A 25,957-nucleotide genomic window follows, 5' to 3' on the forward strand; every position below is an offset into this window, starting at 1 on the left:
GTGAGTTACTATTATATAAATAGCCCCAAATGGAGGACTTGAGCTCTCTGACTTCAAAGATAATGATCTGAATTAAACCACAACATCTCACAAACACTTCCCAGTAACCCAGATACTTTAGACATAGCTCTAACTCCTAGCTAGAGAGAACCTTCCATAGCAGGGTGAGAAGCATACTCGTTCCTGAAGATAATGATGAGAAAGCACTGAACTGGGAGTCAGGGCTCCGTTCTACTCCCAGGTTTGCCACAATTGGAGGAACGGCACTCAGCCTGTTTCCTTATCAACAAAAGGGGAGATTAACCTAAATCATCTTTGGGGTTTCTCCCAGCTCTCAGATCCTGGGATCCTATTGAGAGGAATAGTCAACATGTCCCATAATATTTTATTTTGAACCCAAAACACCCACTTTCTATAAGGCTCAGACTGCTGGGTGGATTTCCCAAGGAATTTGGAGACTGTCTTTGACATTAGGTATATCTTGGGCTTCTTCTCAGATCTGACACAGAAGATGAATGTCTTTAGGTCAAGAACGACACAATTTCTTTATCCAGTGCCCCAAACTCTTGATGGACTCCTATGTCCCTTGCAAAAAGCTTAGTAAATCATCATCTAGAAGTTTCTGTGCTTAGTGAGTTATTCTAATGTTCATCCCCGATCCCTATTGTATAGACGGCCAAGCAGAAGGACACAAAGATGAAGCCATGCACTCAGTGCTGGCTGGGCTGTACGGGTAAACAAAACTTGACCTTGATTCATCCACAGAGCAAAGAATCTTATCTCAGACCCTGTCCACATCCTTTTGAAGCCCCTTCCTTTTCCTTATCTTTCACGTTACACAGGCCACAAGGGCCAGATGAGTGCTCTCTCATTTTGAACAACATCAGAAAAGAATTTTTTTAAAAAATCACCTTGCCCACAGCCATTTTCACCCACCCACCTTTCCTCTAGCCAGGGGAGCTCTCACTGCACCCTTTTAGATGCTTTGCCTGGGAACGAAGTGTTCTGTAAGCAGATTCAGCCCCGCCTGAGGGCCCCGCTCTCGGTCCCCTTGGGGAGGCGGGCCCTCCGGAGGGGGCAGAAGAGGGGGGAAGACGGGGCAGCCACTGCTGGGTGCTGAGTGCGGCTACAGCCCCTGCAGCATTGGGGCGCTCGAGAGAAATAGTTTCAGCCTCCACACTCACCCCACTGTGCCCAGATGTGCATTTAACAAGCCCCCCAAGCCACGTGTACACACATTAAAGTTTGAGAAGCTCTGCTGTGAACAAGTGAAGCAGAGAGTCCTACCAGCTGTAGGAAACCAACTTCCCAGCTCAAAGGACCGACTGCCTTCCAGGTGTTGATATTTCTGGTTAACTCGAGGAACACAAAAATATATCGGCACAAAATTCACCTTAGTTCTGTTCCCTTCTAAAAACAAAACAGCAAGACACCAAGGGGTAGCTTTATTTAGGGGAGTGGAGTTGAGGTCATATGCTAAATGAGAGAAAGGGTGTCAGCATTCCAGATCCAATCAGGAAGCCCTGGTCTGCATCTCTTGTCTCTCTTAGTGAGTGACAGGCCACTTACAGGAAGAGAAGGGAGTGCCTCGTTTCACCAAGTTTCTCATCTTTTATTGGAAACCCAAGCAGTAGAAGCTATACGACTGTCCTTCTGGGAACAGTGGCGGAAAGGAGAGAGCAGACGCCTGGGAGACACAAAAGCTGGGCTGAATCCCTAAATCTGTTGCTGTGTAACCTACGAATGCCTAATCTTTCCCTCCCTAGCATGGGCGTGGTGAGATGGAGGAGATGAGCCTCTAGCAATTCAGTGGAGGGAAAACAAAAGGCAAAACAACACAGAAAAAAAGGCGAAGCGTGTCCCAGGGTCCGTCACCCTCAGCCACCTTCCTCCCAGACCTGTGCGGTGACAGCCCAGAGCAAGGTGGCTCTCAATTACTGTCGCTAATGTCGGCTGAGGAAGTCAAAGGCAGCCATGAATTCCTGCATTTCAGTTGAGCCGGGAATTCCTGGAGGCAACAAGCCTACAAATATCCCAAGGGAGGATGCACCTGGGACAGTGTTTCAGGGACAGGGATGGAGGCTGGGTGGGCGCAGGGGGTGGGATATATGGGGTCCTGCCTGTGTCTTTCCAGGTACCATTCTTAGCAAAAATTTGAAATAAGATGTGAAACACTTTCAACATTGGATGAGCTCAGTTTAACTCTCAATGCAAGGCCTTCGGGAAAATCCCTTGGGATTTTTCAGGATGAATGATAATTACTGGCTCTCTTTCCCCTCTGCCTACATAAAAGGTAGGAGGCAAGACCACATCAATGTTCCTCCGAGCCCATGGTAGGACCCCTCCAGGGGCCCCAGTGTCCCAGCTCTGAGCATTCACCCCAAGTCCCAACACGAGGCTAGTAGTCTCAACTTTTTCCTCCAATCTGCAGGCAGCACACACTTTCAAAGCTCTCAGAAAAGAAAATGACATCCAATCTGGAAATGCACCAATACTTAAAAATGACAGAGAGAAAAACATTTCCCTTCCCACCTTCCAAAAAAAATTCTGCATTTGCCTCCTGAGCTGGGAGAATGGGCCAGAGCTGAGAGCAGAGAATAATTTCTGTTAGAAAGTCAGAGCCTCTGGTGGAAGCAAGAAATAGATCTGGAAAGGTGGGTGCAAGAGTAAAGGCAGAAACAGCCCCTGTTTGCTGAATTTCGAGAAATTTTAGAGCTTTTGGAGTAAAACTAGAGAATGAGGCAGCTGCCATGCTGTGTGAAAATTTGTAAGTGATAATATGGGGAAGGAGGCTGTAAAGACATTTTGCTGAGTCACATAAACAGAACTGCCCTTCAATGTTCCTCTGCAAGATTTCAGGAGAGATAAAGTGTTTTCATCCTTTTCTTTAAGATGTTGTACAGCTGTTTCTTTTACGACACGGCCCTGAGAAGGGCTTTTAAAAATCCCAGATTTATTCCTGTTAAAAGAAACACCGCCGGCACCCCAGGTCTACCTTTCCTGCACACTCCCCTGCCCCCAACACACACACTTTCTTAAGGTGATACTTGGAACACTCTTCACGTGGTTCCAGGGAAAAGGGTTATAGTCAAGTTCTTTACTAGTTCTTAGCTATAGACCAGGGAAGTTTCAGTGCTTCTAGATTCCAGGAAAGATGCTTTTATAAAAGGCAAGTCTGTGGGAGTAAGAAGTTCTGGAAATTTCTCTTGTCCCCGCATGACCACCTCAGATGCTCAGGCTAATTTATGATGATCCTGGAAATTCCCATGGCCTAATTTAGAAAAGCACATCATCATGTAAATAGTTTTTAAGGACACAAAGTTGCCCCGAAGGCAATCTGTCTGCCTTCGTTTCAAATTTCTGTGTTTAGAAACTCTCTTGGTTTGTGGTTGAGTCGTCAGATTCCAAATGCGGCTGAGGTCAATCCTTGATTATTTGTGCTAGTGGATAATCACGAGAATTGCTCAATATACTTCTTAATGATTTTTTTGAAGTAAAATTACATGTGGTGAAATGCACAGATCTGAAGTGTACAATTTGACGAGTCTGGGCTGTTAACCAAAATTTCAGAAACGGAGACCTGATTGAAATAAAAAGGTGTTATTTGGGGTTTGTTAGGAATGCCCCAGTGACACAGATTCAAGAAGACCTTGAATTGTTTCCCCAGCTACAAAATAGGGGACACTTATAAAGGCAAACCCCCACAAGGTTACAGTTAGTGACATGAGTTGTCTATCAAGAATTATAATTGGAGCTGGCAAGCAGTAAGGGTGCTTATTGAGTAAGAATTGGTTGGGGTCTGAAATGGTTGCATAATTTCAAGGGGAGACCTTGAGACCATAAGGTTGCAGCTGCTGGCTGATATTGTTTTGAAAATGGCTGGTGGTGTCCTTAAGTTTGATGCAGTTCAGAGAAAATTCAAGTTCTCAGTGGTGCAGGGACATGTCTGAGACCGGGTCCTCAATGGCCCCCTGACTTGAACTGTGACAAGTCCATTATAATTTCAATTTGTCAGCAGGGCAAAGATGTACACTCATGTTTCCATCCCCCTACTGTCTCCTTCCAGTCAATCCCCACCCACCACAAGCAACCACTACTTTGACTTCTTTCTGCATACTAGTTTTGTCTTTTCGTAAACTTCATATAAATGGAATCAAACAGTGTTTGTATTTTGTGTCTGTCTTCTTTTGTTCAACATAATGTTTTTGAGATTATTCAAAGCTACTATAAATGTTTTGCTTAAGTCTTTTTGTAGATATGTGCTTTCACTCCTCCTAGATAAATACCAAGGAGTGGAACGGCTGGATCATAGGGCAGGTATATATTTAACTTCATTTTAAAAACTTTGAGTTTTGGCATCATGTTACACTCCCAACAGTAATGGAAGTGAGTTCCAGTAGCTCCTTGCCAATATTTGGTGTTGTCAGTCTTTTATCCATTTTACCCATTCTAATGGACTATTTCATGGTGGTTTCCAATTTGCTTTTTCTTGATATCTAATGATGTCTTCAGCACATTGTCAAGTGCTTATTGATAATCAGATATCTTCTTTGGAGAAGTGACCATTCAAGTCTTTGCCCATTTACTTATTGGGTTGTTTGACTTTTAGTATTGATTTGTAGTTCTTTGTATAATGTGGACACAAGTCTTTTTGTCAGATATATGTGTTGCAAAGATTTTTCTCCCAGTCTACCTGTAGCATTCATTTCTTCATGTTCTTAATGCCTTAGGAAGAGCAGAAGTTTTAAATTTACTATTATTTTATGGTTAGTGCTTTTTGTGTCTTCCCTAGGAAATCTTTGCCTATCCCTAGCTTGCAAAGCTATTTGCCTTTATGTTCTTTTAGAAACGTAATAGTTTTATCTTTTATGTTTACATCTATAATGTATGGATTTGGTGTATGGATGGATATTTTATGTTTAAATATACAATAAAATTAATTTTTGTATGTGGAGTAAAGTTCTTTTTTCCCTATACAATTATCACTTGTTCCAGAAGCATTTGTTGAGATTTTCCCTTCCCTCATTGAATTGCCATGGTGTGTTTGCAAAAAATCACCTGAATATACCTATGTCAGTCTATTTCTGGATTTTCTACTCTGTTCCATTATTCTATTTGTCTATCTTTTATCAATATGTACTGTCTTGGTCACTGAAGCTTTATAGAAAGTCTTGATATCAGATGATGTGAATCCTCCAAATTTGTACATCATTTTAAGATTGTCTTAAAATTCTAGGTCTGTGTCTTGCCAAATTTCTGCCAAACAGTGTGTTGGATTTTTTTTATTGTAATTGCATTAAGTTTATTGATCAATTTAAGATAAGTTGACATCTTTAAAAAAAAAAAGAAATTCCCAATCCATAAATATTGTGCATTTCTCCAGTTATATAATTCTTTATGTTAGCAGTGTTTCAGAACTTTCAGTTTAAAGGCCTTGTGAGTTTTCAGTAAATTTATTCCTGAGTATGTTATGTCTTTTCATACTATTGTAAATGGGATTGTTTTAAAATTTTTAATTTTCTAATTGGTTGCTCACAGTATAACCACAAGTGATTTTTGTATATTGAGATCGCTAAATTTGATAAGTTCTCATAGTTATTTTGGAGATTTCTCAGTAATTTCATGGAACCAACCAAGTCATCTGTGACTAATGTTTCTTACTTTGAAATCTACTCTCTGATATAAATATAGCCACAACTGGCAACAGGCAACAGATGCCTGTTTTTGTAAATAAAATTTGGTATAACTATTCTTCTCTCAGTCTCCACAGCAGGGAGTTGGTTCTAAGTCACAGGGTCCTGCCCTGTTCATATTCAGCCCAGCTGCTGGATTAAAAACCCGAAGAGTATCCTCACACAACTTCTGCCCCCCTCCTCTCTAGAGCCCCATCCCACAAATTCCACCCATGCCAGCAGCCTAGGGCTCTGATTTTTTCCCCCTTCAGGTCAGTGAGGCCACCACTCTGCTGGCTCCACTTTGGTGCTACCTGGCAGGAAAGTGCCCCAGGAGGAAAGCCATGGCAATGGTGGGCTCACTTCATGTGCTTCCTTCCTCTCAAATAATGCTGTGCTGCACTGCCCGTTGCTAAATGCCTGCAAACTCTTGTTCACATATTTTGTCTGTTTTTTAAAGTTGCTTTCAGCAGGAAGATAAATTTTGTCATGGTCGGAAGGAGAAGTCCTCATGGGCTGTTTTTCTTTTCCCCTTCAATTATTTTATCTAGCTCAGGGAATGTCCATTGTGTGCTTGTAAGTTGTTCTTTTTTAATAGGCTTTACTTTTTAGAACAGCTTTAGGTTCACAGTAAAATTGAGCAGAAGGTACAGAGATTTCCCATATACTCCTGACATCACACATGCACAGCCTCCCCCATTGTCACATTATCAACATCCCCCACCAGATTGTACGTTTGTCACCATTGATAAACCTACACTGATGCATCATCGTTGCCTAAAGTCCATAGTTTACATTAGGGTTCACTCTTGGTGTTGTATATTCTGTGGGTTTGGACTAATAGGTATCCATCATTATGGTGTCCTACAGAGTAATTTCACTGCCCTAAAAATCCTCTGTGCTACACATATTCATCCCTTCCTCCTCCCTACTCCCTGGCAACCTACCAATTCTTTTTACGACTTTCATAGTTTTTCCTTTTCTAGAATGTCATATAGTTGGACTCATACAGTGTATAGCCTTTTAAGATTGTCTTCTTTCACTTAGTAATATGCATTAAAGTTTCCTCTATGTCTTTTCATGGCTTGAGAATTCATTTCTTTTTAGCATTGGGTAACATCCCATTGTCCGAATGTACCACAGTTTATTTATCCACTCATTTACTGAGGGACATCTAAGATTACTTCCAAATTTTGACAATTATTAATAAAGCTGCTAGAAACATCCGTGTGCAGGTTTTTCTGTGGACTCAGCTTTTCAACTCCTTTGGGTAAATACCAAGAAGCATGATGGCGGGATGGTACATTAAGAGTATGTTTAGTTTTGTCAGAAACTGCCAAAACTGTCTTCCAAAGTGTCTGTACCATTTTGCTTTCCCATCCACAATGTATGAGGGATTTTGTTGCACCACACCCTCACCAGCATTAGGTGTTCTGAATTTTGGTCATTCTAAAGATGTGCAGTGGCATCTTATTGTTGTTTTAATTTGCATTTCCCTGATGACATGATGTGGAACATCTTTCATATACTTATTTGCCATCTGTATATCTTCTTTGGTGAGGTGTCTGTTCAGGACTTTGGCCCATTTTTTTCAATCAGGGTTCTTACTGTTGAGTTTTAAGAGTTCTTTGTATATTTTGGATACCAGCCCTTTATCATATAAATATTTTCTCCCAGTCTGTGGCTTGTCTTTCCATTCTCGTGACAGTGTCTCTTAAGAGCAGAAATTTTTTTTTCCGTTAAATCAGAATTTATTTTTTTTAAAGCATATGGTAACAAGAAAATAACACAAAAACAAACACCCTACTCCTTTTTTTTGGTTTGTTTTCTTTTATTTTTTTTTTACTGAAGTATAGTTTATTTACAATGTTGTGCCAATCTCTGGAAATTTTTTTATTTTAATGAGGTCCAGATTCTCAATTCTTTTCTTCATGGACCGTGCCTTTGGTGTTGCATCTAAAAAGTTGTCACCAAACCCAAGGTCAACTAGATTTTCTCCTATATTATCTTCAAGGAGTTTTATAGTTTTATGTTTTACTTTTAGGTCTGTGATCCATTTTGAGTTACTTTTTGTGAGGGACATAAGATGTGTGTTTAGATTTTATTTTTGCATGTGGAATGTCCAGTTGTTCTAGCACCATTTGTTGAAAAGACTATCTTTGCTCCACTGTATTGCCTTTGCCCCTTTGTCAAAGATCAGTTGGTCTATTTCTGGACCCTCTATTCTGTTCCACTGATCTATCTGTCTGTCCTTTCACCAATACCACACTGTCTTGATTAATGTAACTTTATAGTAAGTCTTGAAGTCAGGTAGTATGTCCTCCAACTTTGCTCCTTTCAGTCAATATTGTGTTAGCTATTCTGAGTCTTTTGTCTCTTCATATAAACTTAGATTCAGTTTGTTGTCATCCACCAATTAAGTTGCTGGGCGTTTTATTGGGATTGCCTTCAATCTATAGATCAAGTTGGGAAGAACTAACATACTGACAATATTGAATCTTCCTATCCATGAACATGGAATATCTCTCCATTTATTTAGCTCTTCATTGATTTATTTCATCAGAGTTTTATAGTTTTTCCTCATGTAGATCTTGTACATATATATATATTTTTTTTTTACTTATACCCAAGTACTTCCTTTTTTGGGTGCTAATGTAAATGGTATTGTGCTTCTAATTTCAATTTCCTCTTGGTCATTGCTGGTATTTAGCAAAGTGGTTGACTTTTGTATATTAGCTTTGTATCTTGTAACCCTGCTGTAATCACTTATTAGTATGAGGTTTTATTTTTGGTCTATTCTTTCAGATTTTCTACATAGATAACATGTCTTCTACAAACAAAGACAGTTTTGTTTCTTCCATCCCAATCTGGATACCTTTTGTTTCCTTTTCTTTTCTAACTGTATTAGCTAGGACTTCCAATATGATGCTGAAAAGCAGTGGTAACAGGGAACATCCTTGCCTCGTTCCTTCATTTGGCTTTTCTGATTATTACACACATCTTGTTTTAGCAACAGATTTACCTTCCGATACTTAAATTGTTGGTTGGTATTGACGTATGATAAGTGCCAGCGAATGGTACTGATGACATGGGCTGTAGGGAGAGATGAACTTTTGCAGGAGTTAAGGGTTAAGGTAAAACTCAGCCGAGTCTCTATCTGGACATTTTCTTTTTCTGGACAGGAAAAAAAGGGAGCGGAACTAGTACCTATTCTTTTTTTTTTCTTCTTTTTAAATTACTTTTATTGAAGTACAGTTGATTTACAGTGTTGTGATCATTGCTGCTGTACAGCAAAGTGATTCAGTTATACATATATATATACATTCTTTTTCATGTTCTTTTCCAGTACGGTTTATCACAGGATATTGAATATAGTTCCCTGTGTCATACAGTAGGATCTTGTTGTTTATCCATTCTATATATGATAGTTTGCAACTGACTAGCATCTATTCTATGCCTATTATGTGCCAGGTGCTCTGCAAGTTACCTTAATATGTTATTTCATGTAATATTTAAAAGAAATCAGTAAAATAATTATTATACCCATTTTACAAAAAAGGAAGCCAAGTCTTAGATACGTAAAAACAATAAAGCTGTATACCTAGTAAGCTGGAAAAACTACAATTTAGAAACCTATCCTTCTCCTCTTTCCACCATGCTGTGTTTCTTGCCTTATGATTATTATAATTCCTGGAATTTACATTATTTTACATGTTCCTCTACAACTGCTGGCCCAGTGAGCTATTCAAACTGCTTTTGTGTAGTCCCTTCTTGGTTAGAGGTGGGACAAGCTGTCCAGGTTCACCTCACCTTCTTTTTTTTTTTTTTTTTTTTGCTATACACGGGCCTCTCACTGTTGTGGCCTCTCCCATTGCGGAGCATAGGCTCCGGACACGCAGGCTCAGCAGCCATGGCTCACGGGCCCAGCCGCTACGTGGCATGTGGGATCTTCCCAAACAGGGGTACGAACCCATGACCCCCGCATCAGCAGGCGGACTCTCAAGCACTGCGCCACTAGGGAAGCCCCTCACCTCACCTTCTTAAGGGTGTCAGGAGGGTCCCGCATCTTGGCTGGGGGTGGTCTCCAGGATGACAAGATGCTGGGCGGACTGTGAGGGCTCAGAGAAGCTCCACTCCACCCTGAGTGATTAACAGACGATCGGCAGATGGTCCTCTGCCAGCAGCGAGTGCAGCAACCTGCCCGGACCCTGTGCCCGTTTGCTGGGTGGCAAGGCCAGATGTGGGAGCCCTGGCTGCCTCCCTTTTTTCTGTTTCCTGTGGTCCTTCCTGTCCGCTTCCTTTATCCAGCCTGTGACTTTTTCCTGAAAAATCTCATCTCTTGAAGCAGGAGAATTTGTCGTGAGATATACAATGGAATCATTGCTCTGATGAGACCAGCACCTTTTCCTCCCATAATAGTTGGGTGTTCAACTATTCAAGTGTCTTTAGTGGGAAGCCAGTGACTATTGTGGGGGGCGAGGAAGGGTCAGGTCTTCGTGGTGTGAGAAGGAATTTGGTAAACTTAGAGGTGGGTAGGTGGGTGAGAAACACACATTTCCTACTCACCAGACATTGAGTGAAGCACTTTACAAATATTTCTTCAAAAATAAACAACCTTACAGAATCATTAATTACAGAAAGTCGGACAATCTTTATTTCCTTCAAAGTATTTCTCACAGACACATCTCATCCCTCAATTAAATCAATGTGGTTCGTCCCTCCCTTTGCTCATGTCCCTTGTGCCCCCTCATTCTATACTTGCTCAGCAGGAGGCATATTCAGAATAAAACCTCATTCGTTTCTATTCATTTCGTTTGAAAGACACTGTAGTTTGGAGGTGAACTTGGCTGAAGTTAAATTCTGAACCATCTCTGATATGAAGGTTTCTAAAGAAACTTCAACAGCCTTAGTTTCTCTCCAGGAAACGGCGGGGTACATACAAAACCCCTTAAATCGAGCAAAGGAACGTGTGATTCGATCATATGCCCATGTTTGGAAGCTCCTGGACTCCTAAGGCGCCTTTTTGTCTTGGCAGATGCTTGTCTTGAAGACCCACCGAGTCTCAGAAACGCCATGTTCAAGGTCCTCAGGTATGAGGTGGGCACCATGATAAACTGTGACTGCAAGAAAGGCTTCCGCAGAAGGTCGCCCTTCATGCGCTGCACAGGAAACTCCAGCCACTCTGCCTGGGAAAACAGATGCCACTGCGACAGCACCTGTAAGTGTTTCCATTTGTAACCCCGGAGGGAAGGAGAAAAACTGGAGCAAAGAGGGAGACAGCGCTTCAACTATTATTCACACGGCCCTACAGACAAAAACGGGCCGCCCCATCTACGTGGAAACTAATGTTGGTGGTTCCCAGAATAGTCATTCACTGAACAGATATTGAATGAGTGTCTCCTAGTTCCAAGGCCTGTTCCAGATACTTGGGGATATGACAGACCCAGCCCTCAAGGAACCTATACTTCGGGGGGAGGGAGGGAGGACAGACATTACACTAATAATTACTAAACAACTAAAAATAATTCTAGTTCACACTGATGTGAATGTAGCTCATGCCACTGAACTGTACACTTAAAAATGGTTACTATGGTACATTTTATGTTATGCACATTTTATCACAATTTTTAAATTGAAGTATAGTTGATTTACAATGTTGTGTTAGTTTCAGGTGTACAGTAAAGTGATTCCGTTTTGTGTATACACACACACTTTTTCAGATGTTTTTCCATTATAGATTATTACAAGGTATTGAATATAGTTCCCTGTGCCTTACAGTAAATTCTTGTTATTCACCTGTTTTATATATAGTAGTGTGTGTCTGTTAATCCCATACTCCTAATATATCCCTCCCACACTTTTTCCCTTTGGTAACCATAAGTTTGTTTTCTATGTCTGTGAGTCTGTTTCTGTCTTGTAAATAAGTTTATTAGCACTATTGATTAGATTCCACACATAAAAGATATCATATGATATTTGTCTTTCTCTGAGTGACTTATTTCACTTAGTATGATAATCTGTATATCCATCCATGTTGCTGCAAATGGCATTATTTCATTCTTTTTTATGAATGAGTAGTATTCCACTATACACACACACACACACACACACACACACACACTACATCTTCTTTATCCATTCATCTGTTGGTGACATGTTGCTTCCATGTCTTGGCTATTGTGAATAGTGCTGCTATGAACATTGGGGTGTATGTATCTTTTTGAATTAGAGTTTTCGCCTTTTCTGGATATATACCCAGGAGTGGGATTGCTGCATCATATGGTAGCTCTATTTTTAGTTTTGTAAGGACATCCGTACTGTTCTCCATAGTGGCTGCACCATTGTCATTGCTTTAGGAGGGCCTCTCTCTAACTTTTAAATGAACTGCCTTGGGAAACAGAGGAGTGGGAGGGCTGTTGAATTAATAGCTCCTCTCGCTACCACACTCATCCCCACGTACAGTGTTGATGGGGTTGATGGCCAGAATGGCGTCCCTTTTGGAGAGACACACAGACACAAACAATTCCACCAGAAAAATCTCAGCTCCTTCAGAAACACGTTGTAGGCCACTGACATCATGTACAGGAAACCTGACTGACAGGCCAGTGCTGCACTGGCCAGGAACAGGCTCCCTGAGAGCCCCCCAAGGGCAGGGTGTGTGGGGATCATCTTTATAACCCCAGTATCCCCCGATATTGCCTGGCACATCACAGACCCTAGAAAGACTCTCTTTTTGAGCAAATGAATACATGAAGAGCGTGTTCTCTTTTAAACTTTTGTGAAGCTATCTTCTTCATTCCATCCATACTCTCTAGCCTCCCCTAAGACTCCAGGAAAACAAGTTACTCCTGGACTCAAAGAACAGAATGAAGAAACGACCACAGAAATGCAGAGCCAAATGCAGCCCACAGGCCAAGCTAACCTTCCAGGTAAGAGGGGACCCATTCTCTTGCAGGTACAGGATGTGTGCCCCAGAGGAGGAGGATCTGTCCTGCTGTCCTCTTTCCTAAGGATGTCATGTGGACGAGAACTATTGTGTAGTGTTTGCAGGCTGTTTGCTCAGCATTTCAAGCCACTCTTACAGCAGCCAACCTGGGTTCTGGGTTGCCTCCGGGTTTGGGAACTGGCCAAATAGAACTCAATTCAATTCACTTCATTTCAATTCAATTCAAAAAGCATGTTTGGGGACAAACTGTGCCAGGCACTGCGGCCAGACAATACAAACCTGAGTAGACGGTCACCCCTGCCCTCAAAGAGATGCTGTGTTTTCCCCTTAAGTACAAGGCAGTGAACTCCAAGCAAAGCAATTTACTTCCAGACGTTCCTTACAGGACAGGGTGGTGAAGTGGGCGGTGCCACACTGGTGCCTCTGGAAGCTGCGGACAAACACCTCCTAGCTAATAGGCTGTGGCCTAGCGAGTTGCCGCCCCAACTTCCCAAAATTAATAACGTTGGGGCTTCCCTGGTGGCACAGGGGTTGAGAGTCTACCTGCCGATGCAGGGGACGCGGGTTCGTGCCCCGGTCCGGGAAGATCCCACATGCTGCGGAGCGGCTGGGCCCGTGAGCCATGGCCACTGAGCCTGCGTGTCCGGAGCCCCAGTCCGTTGCTCTGCAACGGGAGAGGCCACAACAGTGAGAGGCCCCGCGTACCGCAAAAAAAAAAAAAAAAAAATGTTGAAGTCAAGCCATAACATCAGGAAGAAAGAGAGTCCATTAGGAAAACCTGAGCCTTGTGGGGGACCAGCTGACCTTACAAGACCCCATGGTCCAATGCTAATTTTATAACCTTACGAAGAACTTTACAACATTGTATATAATCTCATTTGAACCTCAGAAGCCAGTGAGTCAGGGAGCAGGAAATATTACTTCAATTCACTGAATAAATTGAGACACAGAGACATTTAAAGACTTGGCTAAACTCACGTAATAGGACTGAAATAAGGCCTTGGGTCTCCTGAATTAGAACAGGGATCTTGCTACTGATTATTTAAACTAGTCTGAATTTATTTTCAGCTTCTATTAATTAAAAAAACTAAAACCCAATGACTAATCCAAGGACTACTCTGCAACATGCTGTTTCCAGCCCTCTTCACTCTGACTTTGTGCTGGAACAAGGCTTCCGAACACATTTAATTATTTGTTTCTCTCTGGTTCTCCCACATCACCTTCCACAATTACTGAAAGTTTTCTCAAGAGGTCAAAGTTTACTGTCCTTACTCAAGAGATAAACAGCTGGCTCTGGCTAAGGGATATTTCACAGATTGTCTTAATGTGGAGGTTTTCACTTGAAAGAAGCAAACCCAATTCAAATGGGTTCAGATGGTTATGAATTTTACTGACTGTAAAGGCAATTTGATTCTGAGACTGAAACACACGTTCAGTCATGATTTGCAAGGTGCTGCACTGAGCAGACCACCCTGGACGGGACCACTCGGCCTCCTGCTGCAGAGGGTTACAGAGGGCACGGGGGAAGGTTATATGGGTCCTTGGGGTTGTGGAAGGTCAGAGCATATATGCAGTTTCACACTTCTGGGCTTAGAGGGACCTGTGGTCCATATGTCCAGATTTGGCGGGGGCAGGGGTTGGATTCTGGGATTAAATCAGAGCAGGACATGACCTCTGAGGTTAAAGGTCAGCCAGGCTTGGGTTTTAGTTGGGTAAGTGGAAAGTTACTGGGCATGGGAGTTTTCAGAGCCCTTAAAAGGGCCCACCTGGGTCAAGCTTCAGGCATGGCTTGATCAGGGATCAGGCTCCATTTCTCCAAGATCATCTTAGTGTTCCCCTCCTCCTGGCTTTGGATTTGTCCCCAGTCCTTCCGCTGTGGCCCCAAGATGACCACCAGCTGCAACTCACTTAGCAGTGGGGATCCAGACGGTCTCCACACTTCATTGGCCCAGATTGGCTTGAGCCTGCCTTTAGCCCTAAACTGAGACCACCATTCGCACGCCTGTCTACTTATCAAATCTCTCACCATCAGCAGAAGTAATTGCTCATCTCTCTGCATTCCGAGAGCAAGCGTCTGTCTCTTGGCTGTCATCCTCACCACATTCTGCCTGTATGTGCTTCCTTACCAGATCCACTGTTTGCTCCTTGCAGGGGGACTGGGTCTTTATGCCTTTTCACAACATGTCTAGCAAAGGTCCTAACACATAGATGTTATCAATACTTACTGGAAGGAAGGGAGGAAGGGAAGGAGGGAGGGAGGAAGGGGACAAAGAAAAGAGTAAGAACCATGGTCCAGTCTCTAGGAAGAGGCAACCTGGACTCACAATGTCTCCCCAGCTTGCCTTTGGAATTTCCTTTCCCTCTTCCAGGTCACTGCAAGGAGCCTCCACCATGGGAATATGAACGTGAACCTTTGAAGAGAATTTACCATTTCATGGCGGGGCAGACAGTTTACTACCAGTGCATTCAGGGATTCAGGCCCCTACAGGGAGGCCCTACCAAGAGCACCTGCAAGATGATCTATGGGAACATGAGGTGGACCCAGCCCAAGCTTGAGTGCATAAGTGAAGGGGAGAACAGTCAGTTTCCAGGTATGGAGATGCCCCCCGCCAGGTCCACCACCTTGCTGCTTCTGTCGGGCGGACCAGCCTGGAATCCCTGACCCACCCGCTACGTGACCTTGCGCAAGTCTCTTCCTCTCTTGGGGCCTCTGTTTTTTCTCATTCTAGAAAACAGACTAGATAAACTCCAAGGTCTTCATCACCTGAGGTCCCCTGTACCCTGATGGGGATAAACAGCAGGAGATGGAAGAGGAAGAAAGGTCTTCCGAAGCCCCCTGGGTGCTACTTCACTGGTGATCCTGCTGCCCCCTTTTCTAGCTGATCCTGAAATTTTCCTTCTGACTCTAAGCTACCAAAACTTCCTCATTCAAAAAGGAAAGTCCACATGCCATGCACACATTTCCAACTTGCTGATACATAATGTAAATCCATTATTTGTGCCATGCCACACCATTAGCATGCCCCCTCCTCTTGTGTGAGTCCCACCTGAGCTTTGCCAAAGTGCAGATGTGCAGGGAAGGGACTTTTCAAGCACAAACACACATGCACACGCATGCACGCTCATTCACACGTGCAGACAAGCCACCTACGTTGAGGTCTTCTGCTATTTTCATTCTGAAATAGTCTTACTATTTCTACAGTCAAAAGTCACTTCCATTTGACGCTGTTAGTGGTTTCTTTGCTCACCCCCGCTTCCCAGACCCCACATCTCTCTCTTGGATCTTCTAGGGAGGCTTCTGTGTTTCTTTCCCATAGCCTGACCCCCATGAGCCACACTGCACGCCAGGCGTGTCCACAAGCAACGGGGAACCTGTCACAGAGAAAAGCTCTCCTTTTGTGCATTTCTACTTCGTTTAATGGTTTGATGGTATTTGTATTATGATGACCCGTTTCCAAGCCACAGAAGGAAACCAGAGCTGAGTAGGCAGCGTGGGGAGAAAGTTGCTGAGTTCTGTAGAAAGCCAGGGTCAGGGTCACAAAATTCCCTCCCTCCTGCTCTGCTGTGGCCACTGAGCCATTTCGCTGTGACCCCAATGGGGAACCGAGAACTGAGACTCACACCTCAGCTAGTGCATCTGGAGTCAGCTGAGGAGGACAGGGAGGGGGTGGACATGAGACCTCCACGCCCCACCTTCTGTTCCACAAGCATCCTTACTCTCTCCTCCAGGTGATGAAGAGCCTCAGGAGAGCACGGATGCTCCCCCTGGCAGTGAAACTGATTTTCCCTTAACAACGAGGATGGCAGGTACCACAGGTACGGCTGCAGTTTCTTGGAAGATAAAAGGTTGGCTATTAAACCATGATGCAGGATAAGGGGAGGAGTTGGCCTGGAGCTGCCCGTAGGTACTAGAGATGATCACACACCTGCGGGCAACCTCCCAGTCCTCAAACACCGCCAGTGTCACAGGAGAAACAAGATGAGGGCGGCGCCTCGAGGCAGAAGAACGAAATGTTCAGATGTTGGCCCCAGGCTCCCCTGGTCTCTCCTAGCTCGCCAGTGGCTTCTGAACCCCCAGCCCCGAGAAGCCTGGACTCTCCCAGCCCGTGCAGCCCCACGACCAGCAGTGACTAGCACCCTTCTCTCTCTTTTGCACAGATTTCCAAACACCCACAGAAGTGGCCGCGACCATGGATACGTTCATATTTACAACCGAGTATCAGATCGCAGGTGGGTAGTGACAAACGTGCACCAGACAGAGACCAGGGGACGTTTGCTTGGTGGGTTGGTGAGTTGCTTGGTTAGTTACTATAAACTAGCTCTTTACACTGTATAATGTTTATAAAAGTCAAAGACGAATCCAGATAGTAACATGACTTGGAATCACAGGCACCGGTTGTAGTGAGTTAGGAGTGAGGTCTCAAACCAGCCTCAACCAGTGCCTCCCGACCAGATCCTAGAGGACAAAATACCCGGCACCTGCGTGTGAGGGGAGGCCAGGGTGCGGGGATGTGGTGGAACCAGCGGAAGAGAGAAGCATGCCACCAACACTCCAGGTGTTTCCTGGTGGGAGGCAAAAACGGGCTTTGAGAAAAAAACAAAACAAAGACCAAAACCGAGCTCTTAGAAACAGAGCAGAATGCTGGTGACCAGGGGCTGGGGGTGGGGTCAATGGGGAGGCGGGTGTCAGAGGCACAGACTTCCAGTGAGAAGTGGAGCAAGTATGGAGATTGAACGGAGAGCGTGGTGATCACAGCTAACAATGCTGTACTGTAGACTTGAAAGTTGCTAAGAGTAAATCTGAAATGTTCTTGGCCCAAAAAAGAAATGGTAATTACAATACATTTTGCAATGTGTAAGTGTATCAAAGCAACACATTGCACACCTTAAACTTAGACAATGTTACATGTCAATTATATCTCATAAGGGGAGGGGATGAGGGGAGCAAAACAGGCTTTGAGGCACGTCTAAGACACATAGACAGATGGACGTATGGATAACTTGACAGCTTCAGGACCACAGGAAAGAAGCATCTGGGAAACGACACTTTCAGGAGATGCTAAGTGTTTATCATGCATCTTTATATTTCAACATTTCTTTTACCCATCGCGGGCCTCACTCACGGCCTCTTTAACTGAGGCCGGGGACTCTGAACCTTTCTGAAGAGGGTGCCTGTCAGCTGCTCCCCACAGAAAGAGTGGAGCCCCCTGAGGAAAGGTTTGTGCCCTTCCAGTCCACACCCCCAGGCCCTAGTCCTGGAGCCTCCAGGGAAACTCTGCCGGGAGGGAGCCGCGTTCTGAAAAGGGCGGCAAAAACCGCAGCGCTCGCCTCTCAGCGAGCCCTTTGCTGGGGGTGGGGACGGATACAAGGGGACGGGCTCTCTCAGCCCCGGGGCCCCCTTCCCTGACCTTCCTCTCCGTCCACAGTGGCCGGCTGCATCCTGCTGCTCATCAGCATCTTCCTCCTGACAGGCCTCACCTGGCAGCAGAAATGGTGAGTCCCAGGTGGGCAAGGAAGCCCCGCCCACGCTGGGGGGAGGGGGAGCGCCGCGCAGGAAAGCACCGGGGCAGGGACCCCTTCCCCCCCAGCCCACCCCCTTCCTCCCTGACCACCAGGGGTTTGGGGAGCAGCAGAGGGAGAACTGGCCAGTGCACGCCTTCCCAGAGTCGACCCACAGAATTACAGCCGCAGGGAAATGGGAAAGCCAAGGAAGCGAACATCCACTGAGCGCCTACTGTATGCCAGGGTCCATGCTTATCTTGCGAACATTATGGCAACCTGAAACCTTTGCTACAAGCTCTGGCAGGTTAAGCAACGTGGACAAGGTTGCACAGCAGAGGCCCAAACTGCAACCTCTGTCTAGTGCCCAGGACCTCTTTGCCCCTGTCACCTGGCAGCGGAGAACCAAGGGCAGCGTCAGCCCTGGTCCTTTCCTGCGCTCCTCACCCCCCAGTGCAGACGCTCACACCAGAGCCCCCTAAGCCGGGAACCTGACCCACGCGACCCCACGTGTGGACTTATTTGCATTAACTCTCCCGGCTGCAGAGGAGAACAACCCGGTGAGATTTAAAAAATACCAATGCTTGGGTGGGCCCCAGACATCAGTACTTTAATTTTTAATTGAGATAAAATTCTTCATTTTAACCATTTTAAAGTGTGTAATTCAGTGGTTTTCAGCACTGTTGTGTATACATCACCACTATCTAATTCCAGAACATTCCATCACCCCAAAAAGAAACACCACATTTCCCAATTCTCCATCCCCCCCACCCCATTCCCTGGCCACCACTGATCTACGTTCCATCTCTGTGGATTTGCCTGTTCTGGACATTTCATGGGAATGGGACCACAATGTACGTACTGTGTGCCCTGTTGTTACTGGGATGTTAGTACTTTTTAAAAGCTCCTCAGTCGCATCTAATACATACACATCCAGTTTAGACAACCCCGAGCTGGACCCGTGGTTCTGAACCATGAGTGCATCAGAATCTCCCAGGGGGGCTTGTTTTCTTTAATTGAAGTACAGTTGATTTACAGTGTTTCAGGTTTACAGCAAAGTGATTCAGATATATATAAATACACATATATATACTTTTTCAGATTCTTTTCCATTATAGATTATCACAAGATACTGAATATAATTCTCTGTGCTATACAGTAGGTTTTCACTGTTTATCTATTCTATATATAGTATCTGTTAATCCCAAATTCCTAATTCCCTGTGGGCTTCTTAAAGCAGAGCCTGCCAAGCCTACCCCCAAAGTCCCTGATTCAGCAGGTCTGGGGTAGGGCCTGAAAATTTACGTCTAACAAATGCCCAGGTGATGCCAATGTTGCTGGTCCAGGGACCAAACTTTGAGACCCACTGCACTAACAGTGTTAAGAATCAAGAGAGTGAAATAATCTCTCTCTCTCTCTCTCTCTCTCTCTCTCTCTCAAACACACACACCACACACACACACACACACACACACACACAGAGTCAGTCTCTCTCTCCCTTTAGACAGAGGACTATGGAGACCTAGCTTGTCACTCTCCCCACCTCCCAGGGCATCCCCTACCCCCTCCTCACTGGGTGCACTCTGCCAACCCTGATATAAACCCCCCAGAAGACCCTGAGAAGACAGTCACCCCCCCACCCCCCGCCAAGAACCAAAGCCCTCCGACCCCCCAGCCTGCCTAGCCAGAGAGAAATCATCAGATTCCTTCCATTCTTATCTTGATCGTCAGGCCCACGATAAACTCCTCGTTTTCCTTCTGTCAATTAAAAAGCACAAATGATTGCAACGCAAAGGAGAAGCCCTCTAGGGTTGCCGTGTTAGGAATTATTCGCATACCCGGCAACCTACCAATCCCTCTACGTGTTAGCCAATTCCTGAGGCGTTTTTATAGGATTCTGTGAGATGATGCAGGTAAATTGCCCAAGACGCTATTTTTACTGCACAGACAGATCCTCTCCTTCCCTCACTGACAGGACCTAATACCTATCAAGGATCTTTGTATTTGGTAGCTTAAAGACCCAAACCTTCGGACACAAAGGGATGAAGCTATTTGGGAGTGGGAAAGGTTTGGACTTGATGTTGTGAAACCAAGAACTGCCTGAAACTATATGAGTTTCCAAGATCTCCCAGAATTGCAATCTTCCAGGAGACCTAAACAGACACCTCAAACTGACCCAGAGAGCTGGTCCAAAAGCCTTCCTAGAATTGAATTTCATCTGATGGTGCCCTCTTGTGGCCAAACAGAAATACTACATTTGATTTTTTAAATTTTTTAAAGCAATTACTGGGTGCTGACTTACCCCAGCTCCTGAGAGCCAAAAGCTAGATGTTCTGGCATTTTGAGAACTGCTTTTAAGCATAGCCATTATTAAAAATTAAATTATATAAACTTACAGTTAAATAAATTATATTAAAAACAAAGGGACTTCCCTGGTGGCACAGTGGCTAAGAATCCACCTGCCAATGCAGGGGACACGGGTTTGATCCCTGGTCCGAGAAGATCCCACATGCCGCGGGGCAACTAAGCCTGTGCGCCACAACTACTGAGCCTGCGCTCTACAGCCCGCGAGCCACACCTACTGAAGCCTGCATGCCACAACTACTGAAGCCCACGAGCCACAGCTACTGAACCCGCGAGCCTAGAGCCTGTGCTCCACAGCAAGAGAAGCCACCGCAATGAGAAGCCCGCGCAGAGCAACGAGGACCCAATGCAGCCAAAAATGAATAAATAAATAAATTTATTAAAAGAGAAAGTTAATAAGTACTCAAAATTAATCACTTTCTAATTGTTTTACTGCATTTTACTACTTTATTCTCAGGGTTATTTGCATCTGTGTATCTGTATCGAGAAAATACTATCTATATGATGGTTTTATACTGCACATCTCTCCCCAACTCTGTATTCAAGGTAGCTTGAAACTGGGAGTGGTGGGAGTTTTTACACCATGGAAACAGGCAGCCTTTTTCAGACAGCTGGTTGTTAAACATTTGCCAACACACCAGTTCTTGGAGCCTTGCGCCATGGGAGCTCTGAGCAAATTAGGAAGTAACCAGATGTTCCCATGGGCTGAGGAAGGGCTGGGGAAGTCTAGGATTGTACTGTCTGATAGGGTCGCCACTAGCCACGTGTGGATATTTAAGTTTAAACTTAAATAAATTAAATGCAATTAAAAATTCGGTCTACGCGTTGCACCAGCCACATTTCAGGTGTTTGATAGCCACACGTGGCCACATTATTGGACAACATAGATACAAAACATTCCCATCACCAAAGAAAGTTCTTATGGTACAGCGCAAGCTAGAAAACTAGGAGTTTTCAATTCATGAAAACCCCTTAGCACAGCTAGTTGGTTTTATTATTCCTTTTAGGCAGCTGTTGTCTTCTGTATACTTCCAAAAAATTTTGATAGGGTATCTCCTACGTAGATGCTGGTCAAAGGGTACAAACTTGCAGTTAGAAGATGAATAAGTTCTGGGGAATCTAATGCACAGCAGAGGTGATTATAATCAACAACATTGTATTATATACTTAAAAGTTGCTAAGAGACTAGATCTTAAATGTTCTCACCACCAAGAAGAAATGACAGTTATGTGATATGATGGAAGTGTTAGCTTTAACACCACGGTGTTCATTACATCTCAATATATAAATGTATCAAATCAACACATGGTACACCTTAAACTTCCACGACGTTCTATGTCAATTATATCTCAATTTTAAAATGACTATGAGAATATCTCCTATGTACCAGGCACTTGCCAGGGGCCTAAGGATGAATACGAATGGCCCCTGCTCTCAGGAGCTTACAGATCAGTGGAGGAGAAGGGGAAAAGAATTGAGACTTTAAATGTAATTTGTTAAAGCCTAAGGTTGAGGTGTTACAGGAACGAAGAGAAAGGAACCTAATCCTATATGGGGACACCCAGAAGTCTTTCAGAGCTGATACCAGCGGCCAGATAAAGAACGGCAGGAGAAGCTGCAAGTCAGAGGGGCAGGAGGAGACGTAAGGCAGCCTGAAGGGCACGAGGACGTCTGGGAGGATCTAGCAGTTCTGAACACTGGGGTGTAAAGTGCACGGGGCAGTGGTGACAGTGGTGCTGTGGGAATGGCCAGGGACCAAGGCCTGGAAGATCAGGCCAGACTAAGGAGCTCGGGCCCGATCCTGAGGACGACAGCGAGCCACAGAAGCCCGATTATGCGATAAATGGTAGCACTGGCCCTCTGAAGAGTCTGGCCACAATAGAGGCTGGAGTTACGGTGGGTAATGGTGGTGGCAGTTTGATTATGTTACGATGGAATAAATCCACACAGGGGACGAGGAGAGCATGAACTAGGTCAGTGGACATAAGTTAAAAAGGAGGAAAAGGACTTCCCTGGTGGCGCAGTGGTTAAGAATCCTGCCAATGCAGGGGACATGGGTTCGAACCCTGGTCTGAGAAGATCCCACATGCCGCGGAGCAACTAAGCCCGTGCGCCACAACTACTGAGCCTGCACTCTACAGCCCGCGAGCCACAACTACTGAAGCCCACGCGCCTAGAGCCCGTGCTCCACAGCAAGAGAAGCCACTGCAATGAGAAGCCCGTGCACCACAATGAAGAGTAGCCCCGCTCACCGCAACTAGAGAAAGCCCACGTTCGCTGCAACTAGAGAAAGCCCACGCACAGCAACGAAGACCCAACACAGCCAAAAATAAATAAATTAAAAATAAATTTTTAAAAAAAAGGAGAAAAAAATCGAGAAATACGTGAGTCAAGTTAGCAGGATTTGGTGGCTGATCAGAAGTAAGGGTTAAGGAAGAGGGTTGACTTGGGGATGACACCAGATGTTAGAGTGTTACGGGGGACTGTTGTCACTACACACGAGGATGACGTGTAACGTGAGGGTCATGTACCCCGTGGGGAGTAGCCCTGGAGCAGACCCCCTCCTGTAGCCCCTTCCCTAAGACCCACCCAGCCTCCACACCTGTAATGGTCTGGGTCTCAGGCTCTTTCTCAGCCCCACTCACCGCACAATGATTGGACCATCACGCTGTGAGGACCACAGGGCTGCCAGTCTTGATCTCTAGAGGGGGTGGTCAGCATGTGGGAAGGTCACAATATCCCGGGGTGGGATTTAAAGTTAGCGGGTCAATGGGGGCTTCTGTTGAATGCTCCACCCACATCCGTTTAGGGCGCAGACCACATTCTTCTTGGTGTGGCATTACACCCATGACTATGACTTGTTATATCACTACAGGAAGAAGAATAGAAGGACAATCTAGAAAACCAAGGGCAAGAAGAACCCGCAGATGTCATGGACCACAATCAAAATCAAGGCAGCTGAACACTCATCCAAGAGGCATCTCCTGATCCCATGGGTTCTGGAAAGCTCTGAAGTCACATCACAGGACACCAGGCACCTGCAACCCCATCGTGAAGCCAGCTCTGTAGTATCAACGAGCGAGCTTGACCTGCACGTAGGCAGCAAGTCCAAGGTCACTGGAGGAACAGGGAGGAAAAACCAGAACTCTTGGTCCCATTTTCATGTGTATGTGTTCATTAAAGCATGACCGGCATGGAACTCTCTCCATGCCATGTATAATACAAAGAAGAGTAGCTTCATGCTAAGTTCATCCCAACTTCCCAGTTTAGAAATCCCAAGGAAAACCCTAGCACTAATGTAAATAGACACACACGCTCTCTACCCTATGTAACTGGACCTTGCTCCTCGGTCCACGTAGGTCCTTTCCCAGCCTCTGGTTGACTAGCCCATTCTCCTGATCACATCCTTTAATGAATGCCCCCTAAGAACTCTGGACTGGTAACTAGGAATGCTTTGGACCTTAGCTCAGTGCTCTAAACTAGCCCCCCTCCACTGAACCTTCAATTCTGAGTTTCTAAAGAACAGAGTCCATGGGGGAATAGTCTTTGGGTAATACCAAAAGAGGACAACCAAGCCCTTGGAACTGTGGAGCTTCAATATTTGAAAAGATTTCACTGGAGTTAATGTCAGGAGAAGGGGGATAAGCTAGATCCTAGGTAATGGATTATTCCGGTCAAAAAGCTCCAGCTGTACATGACTAATGGGCCACTTCAAGAGTTAGTTTCTCTTGGATTGCTATAAATGATACTCTGTGTTTGGCCAGCACGAATTTGATGTTTACAGACAGACACACAATGTGCAAATGTGTACATTTTCAAAGAAGTGTCATAAAAACACTGATAAAGGAGCAATACGTTCAATGTTTATGGAAGGAAAGAAAGAAGGAAGTCGGGGTGGAGTGGGGTGGGAGAGCATGTGATTATGGACAAGGTCACACCAGTGATCCTCAAACTGTTAGCACAACGTTGAGCAAATCAAAATCACCTGGAGGCCTTGTTAAAACATAGAAGGGGGGACTTCTCTGTGCGCCAGTGGTTAAGAATCCGCCTGCCAATGTAGGAGACATGGGTTTGATTCCTGGTCCGGGATGATCCCACATGCTGTGGAGCAACTAAGCCCGTGCACCACAACTACCAAGCCTGCGCTCTAGAGCCCGCAAGTCACAACTACGGAGGCAGCGTGCCACAACTACTGAAGCCCACGCACCTAGAGCCTGTGCTCCACAACAAGAGAAGCCACCACAATGAGAAGCCCACGCACCACAAGGAAGAGTAGCCCCGCTCTCTGAAACTAGAGAAAGCCCACGTGCAGCAACGAAGACCCAACGCAGCCAAAAATAAAAAACAAAACAAAAAACACAGAAGGCTGGGCCCACCTCCAGAGTTTCTGAGTTAGCAGGTCTGGGGTGGGGCCTGAGACTTTACATTTCTAACAGGTTACAAGTGATGCTGATGATGCTGGTCCAGGGCCACACTTTGAGAACCATGGGGTTTATGCCTCCCGCCCTCAACTCTCACTGGAAAAATCAGCCTCAGGGGCTGAGATTTCAGTGCAGATTCAGACTTTTGCCAAAAATCTCAATTCTCAATCAGTTGACTTAGATGTCCAGGTTAAACAAAATCACATAATGAAGATTAATGAAAAATTTAAATCAGCAGCCAGTTTTCATTTCTGAAAGGGCAGGAAAATGTTATGAAAAAAATGGGCAGGAGTCAGCAGGTCCATATCTAGATTAAAGAACCATTTTCTGTCCTTTCTGTGACCAACCAAGTACCATCAGGTTCCATCATCAACATCCCCCAAGTATATGTTTTCTGGGGAAACTAATGTTAAGACGAATATAAGACCAGAAAAAAATTTTTTTTAATCTTATTTATCTTACTTGAATAAAACTGGATTATCATTACTCATTTTGGGGGAGGGAGGTCCATGAGATCAAAATTTTTTTCATAATACAGTTGACCCTTGAACAACACAGGTTTGAACTGCATGAGTCCACTTACATGTGGATTTTTTTTTTTTTTGCGGTACGTGGGCCTCTCACTGTTGTGGCCTCTCCCGTTGCGGAGCACAGGCTCCGGACGCGCAGGCTCAGCGGCCATGGCTCACGGGCCCAGCCGCTCCGTGGCATGTGGGATATTCCCGGACCAGGGCACGAACCCGTGTCCCCTGCATTGGCAGGTGGACTCTCAACCACTGTGCCACCAGGGAAGCCCTATGTGGATTTTTTTTAAAGTAAATTCTACAGTGCTACACAATCCCTGGTTGGTTGAATCTGCAGATGCAGAATCGGGGATATAGAGGAACCACAGATACATAAGAACCATGGATACGGAAGGCCGACTATAACTCACACGTGGATTTTTTACTGCACAGAGGGTCATTGCTCCCAACTCCAGTGTTGTTCAAGGGTCAGCTGTGATTAAGATGTTATTTACCTTTTTCACTCTCATTCTCTTATAAATGTATGGTGGA

At 44.9% G+C, this 25,957-nt stretch overlaps 1 protein-coding gene across 3 annotated transcripts in view; it reads left to right on the top strand.

Moving 5' to 3' along the window:
- IL2RA (interleukin 2 receptor subunit alpha) overlaps positions 1-25,500 on the top strand; it is a 44,491-nt gene extending 18,991 nt beyond the window's left edge. Inside the window, exons 2-8 of one of the 3 annotated variants that reach the window (XM_004281692.4) lie at positions 10,708-10,890; positions 12,488-12,601; positions 14,988-15,209; positions 16,348-16,434; positions 16,777-16,848; positions 18,045-18,111; positions 23,357-25,500. In XM_004281692.4, the coding sequence (XP_004281740.1) occupies positions 10,708-10,890; positions 12,488-12,601; positions 14,988-15,209; positions 16,348-16,434; positions 16,777-16,848; positions 18,045-18,111; positions 23,357-23,381 (770 nt within the window). In that variant the 3' untranslated portion in view covers positions 23,382-25,500. Of the gene's footprint in view, positions 1-10,707; positions 10,891-12,487; positions 12,602-14,987; positions 15,210-16,347; positions 16,435-16,776; positions 16,849-18,044; positions 18,112-18,233; positions 18,866-20,588; positions 21,222-23,356 lie in introns of those variants that run through there. The other 2 variants (XM_049705360.1, XM_033409168.2) reach the window with 2 other exon arrangements.
- Positions 25,501-25,957: the final 457 nt, after the last annotated feature.

The sequence above is a fragment of the Orcinus orca genome, chromosome 2 (assembly GCF_937001465.1).
Source record: "Orcinus orca chromosome 2, mOrcOrc1.1, whole genome shotgun sequence".
In the NCBI taxonomy this organism is placed as follows: domain Eukaryota; kingdom Metazoa; phylum Chordata; class Mammalia; order Artiodactyla; family Delphinidae; genus Orcinus; species Orcinus orca.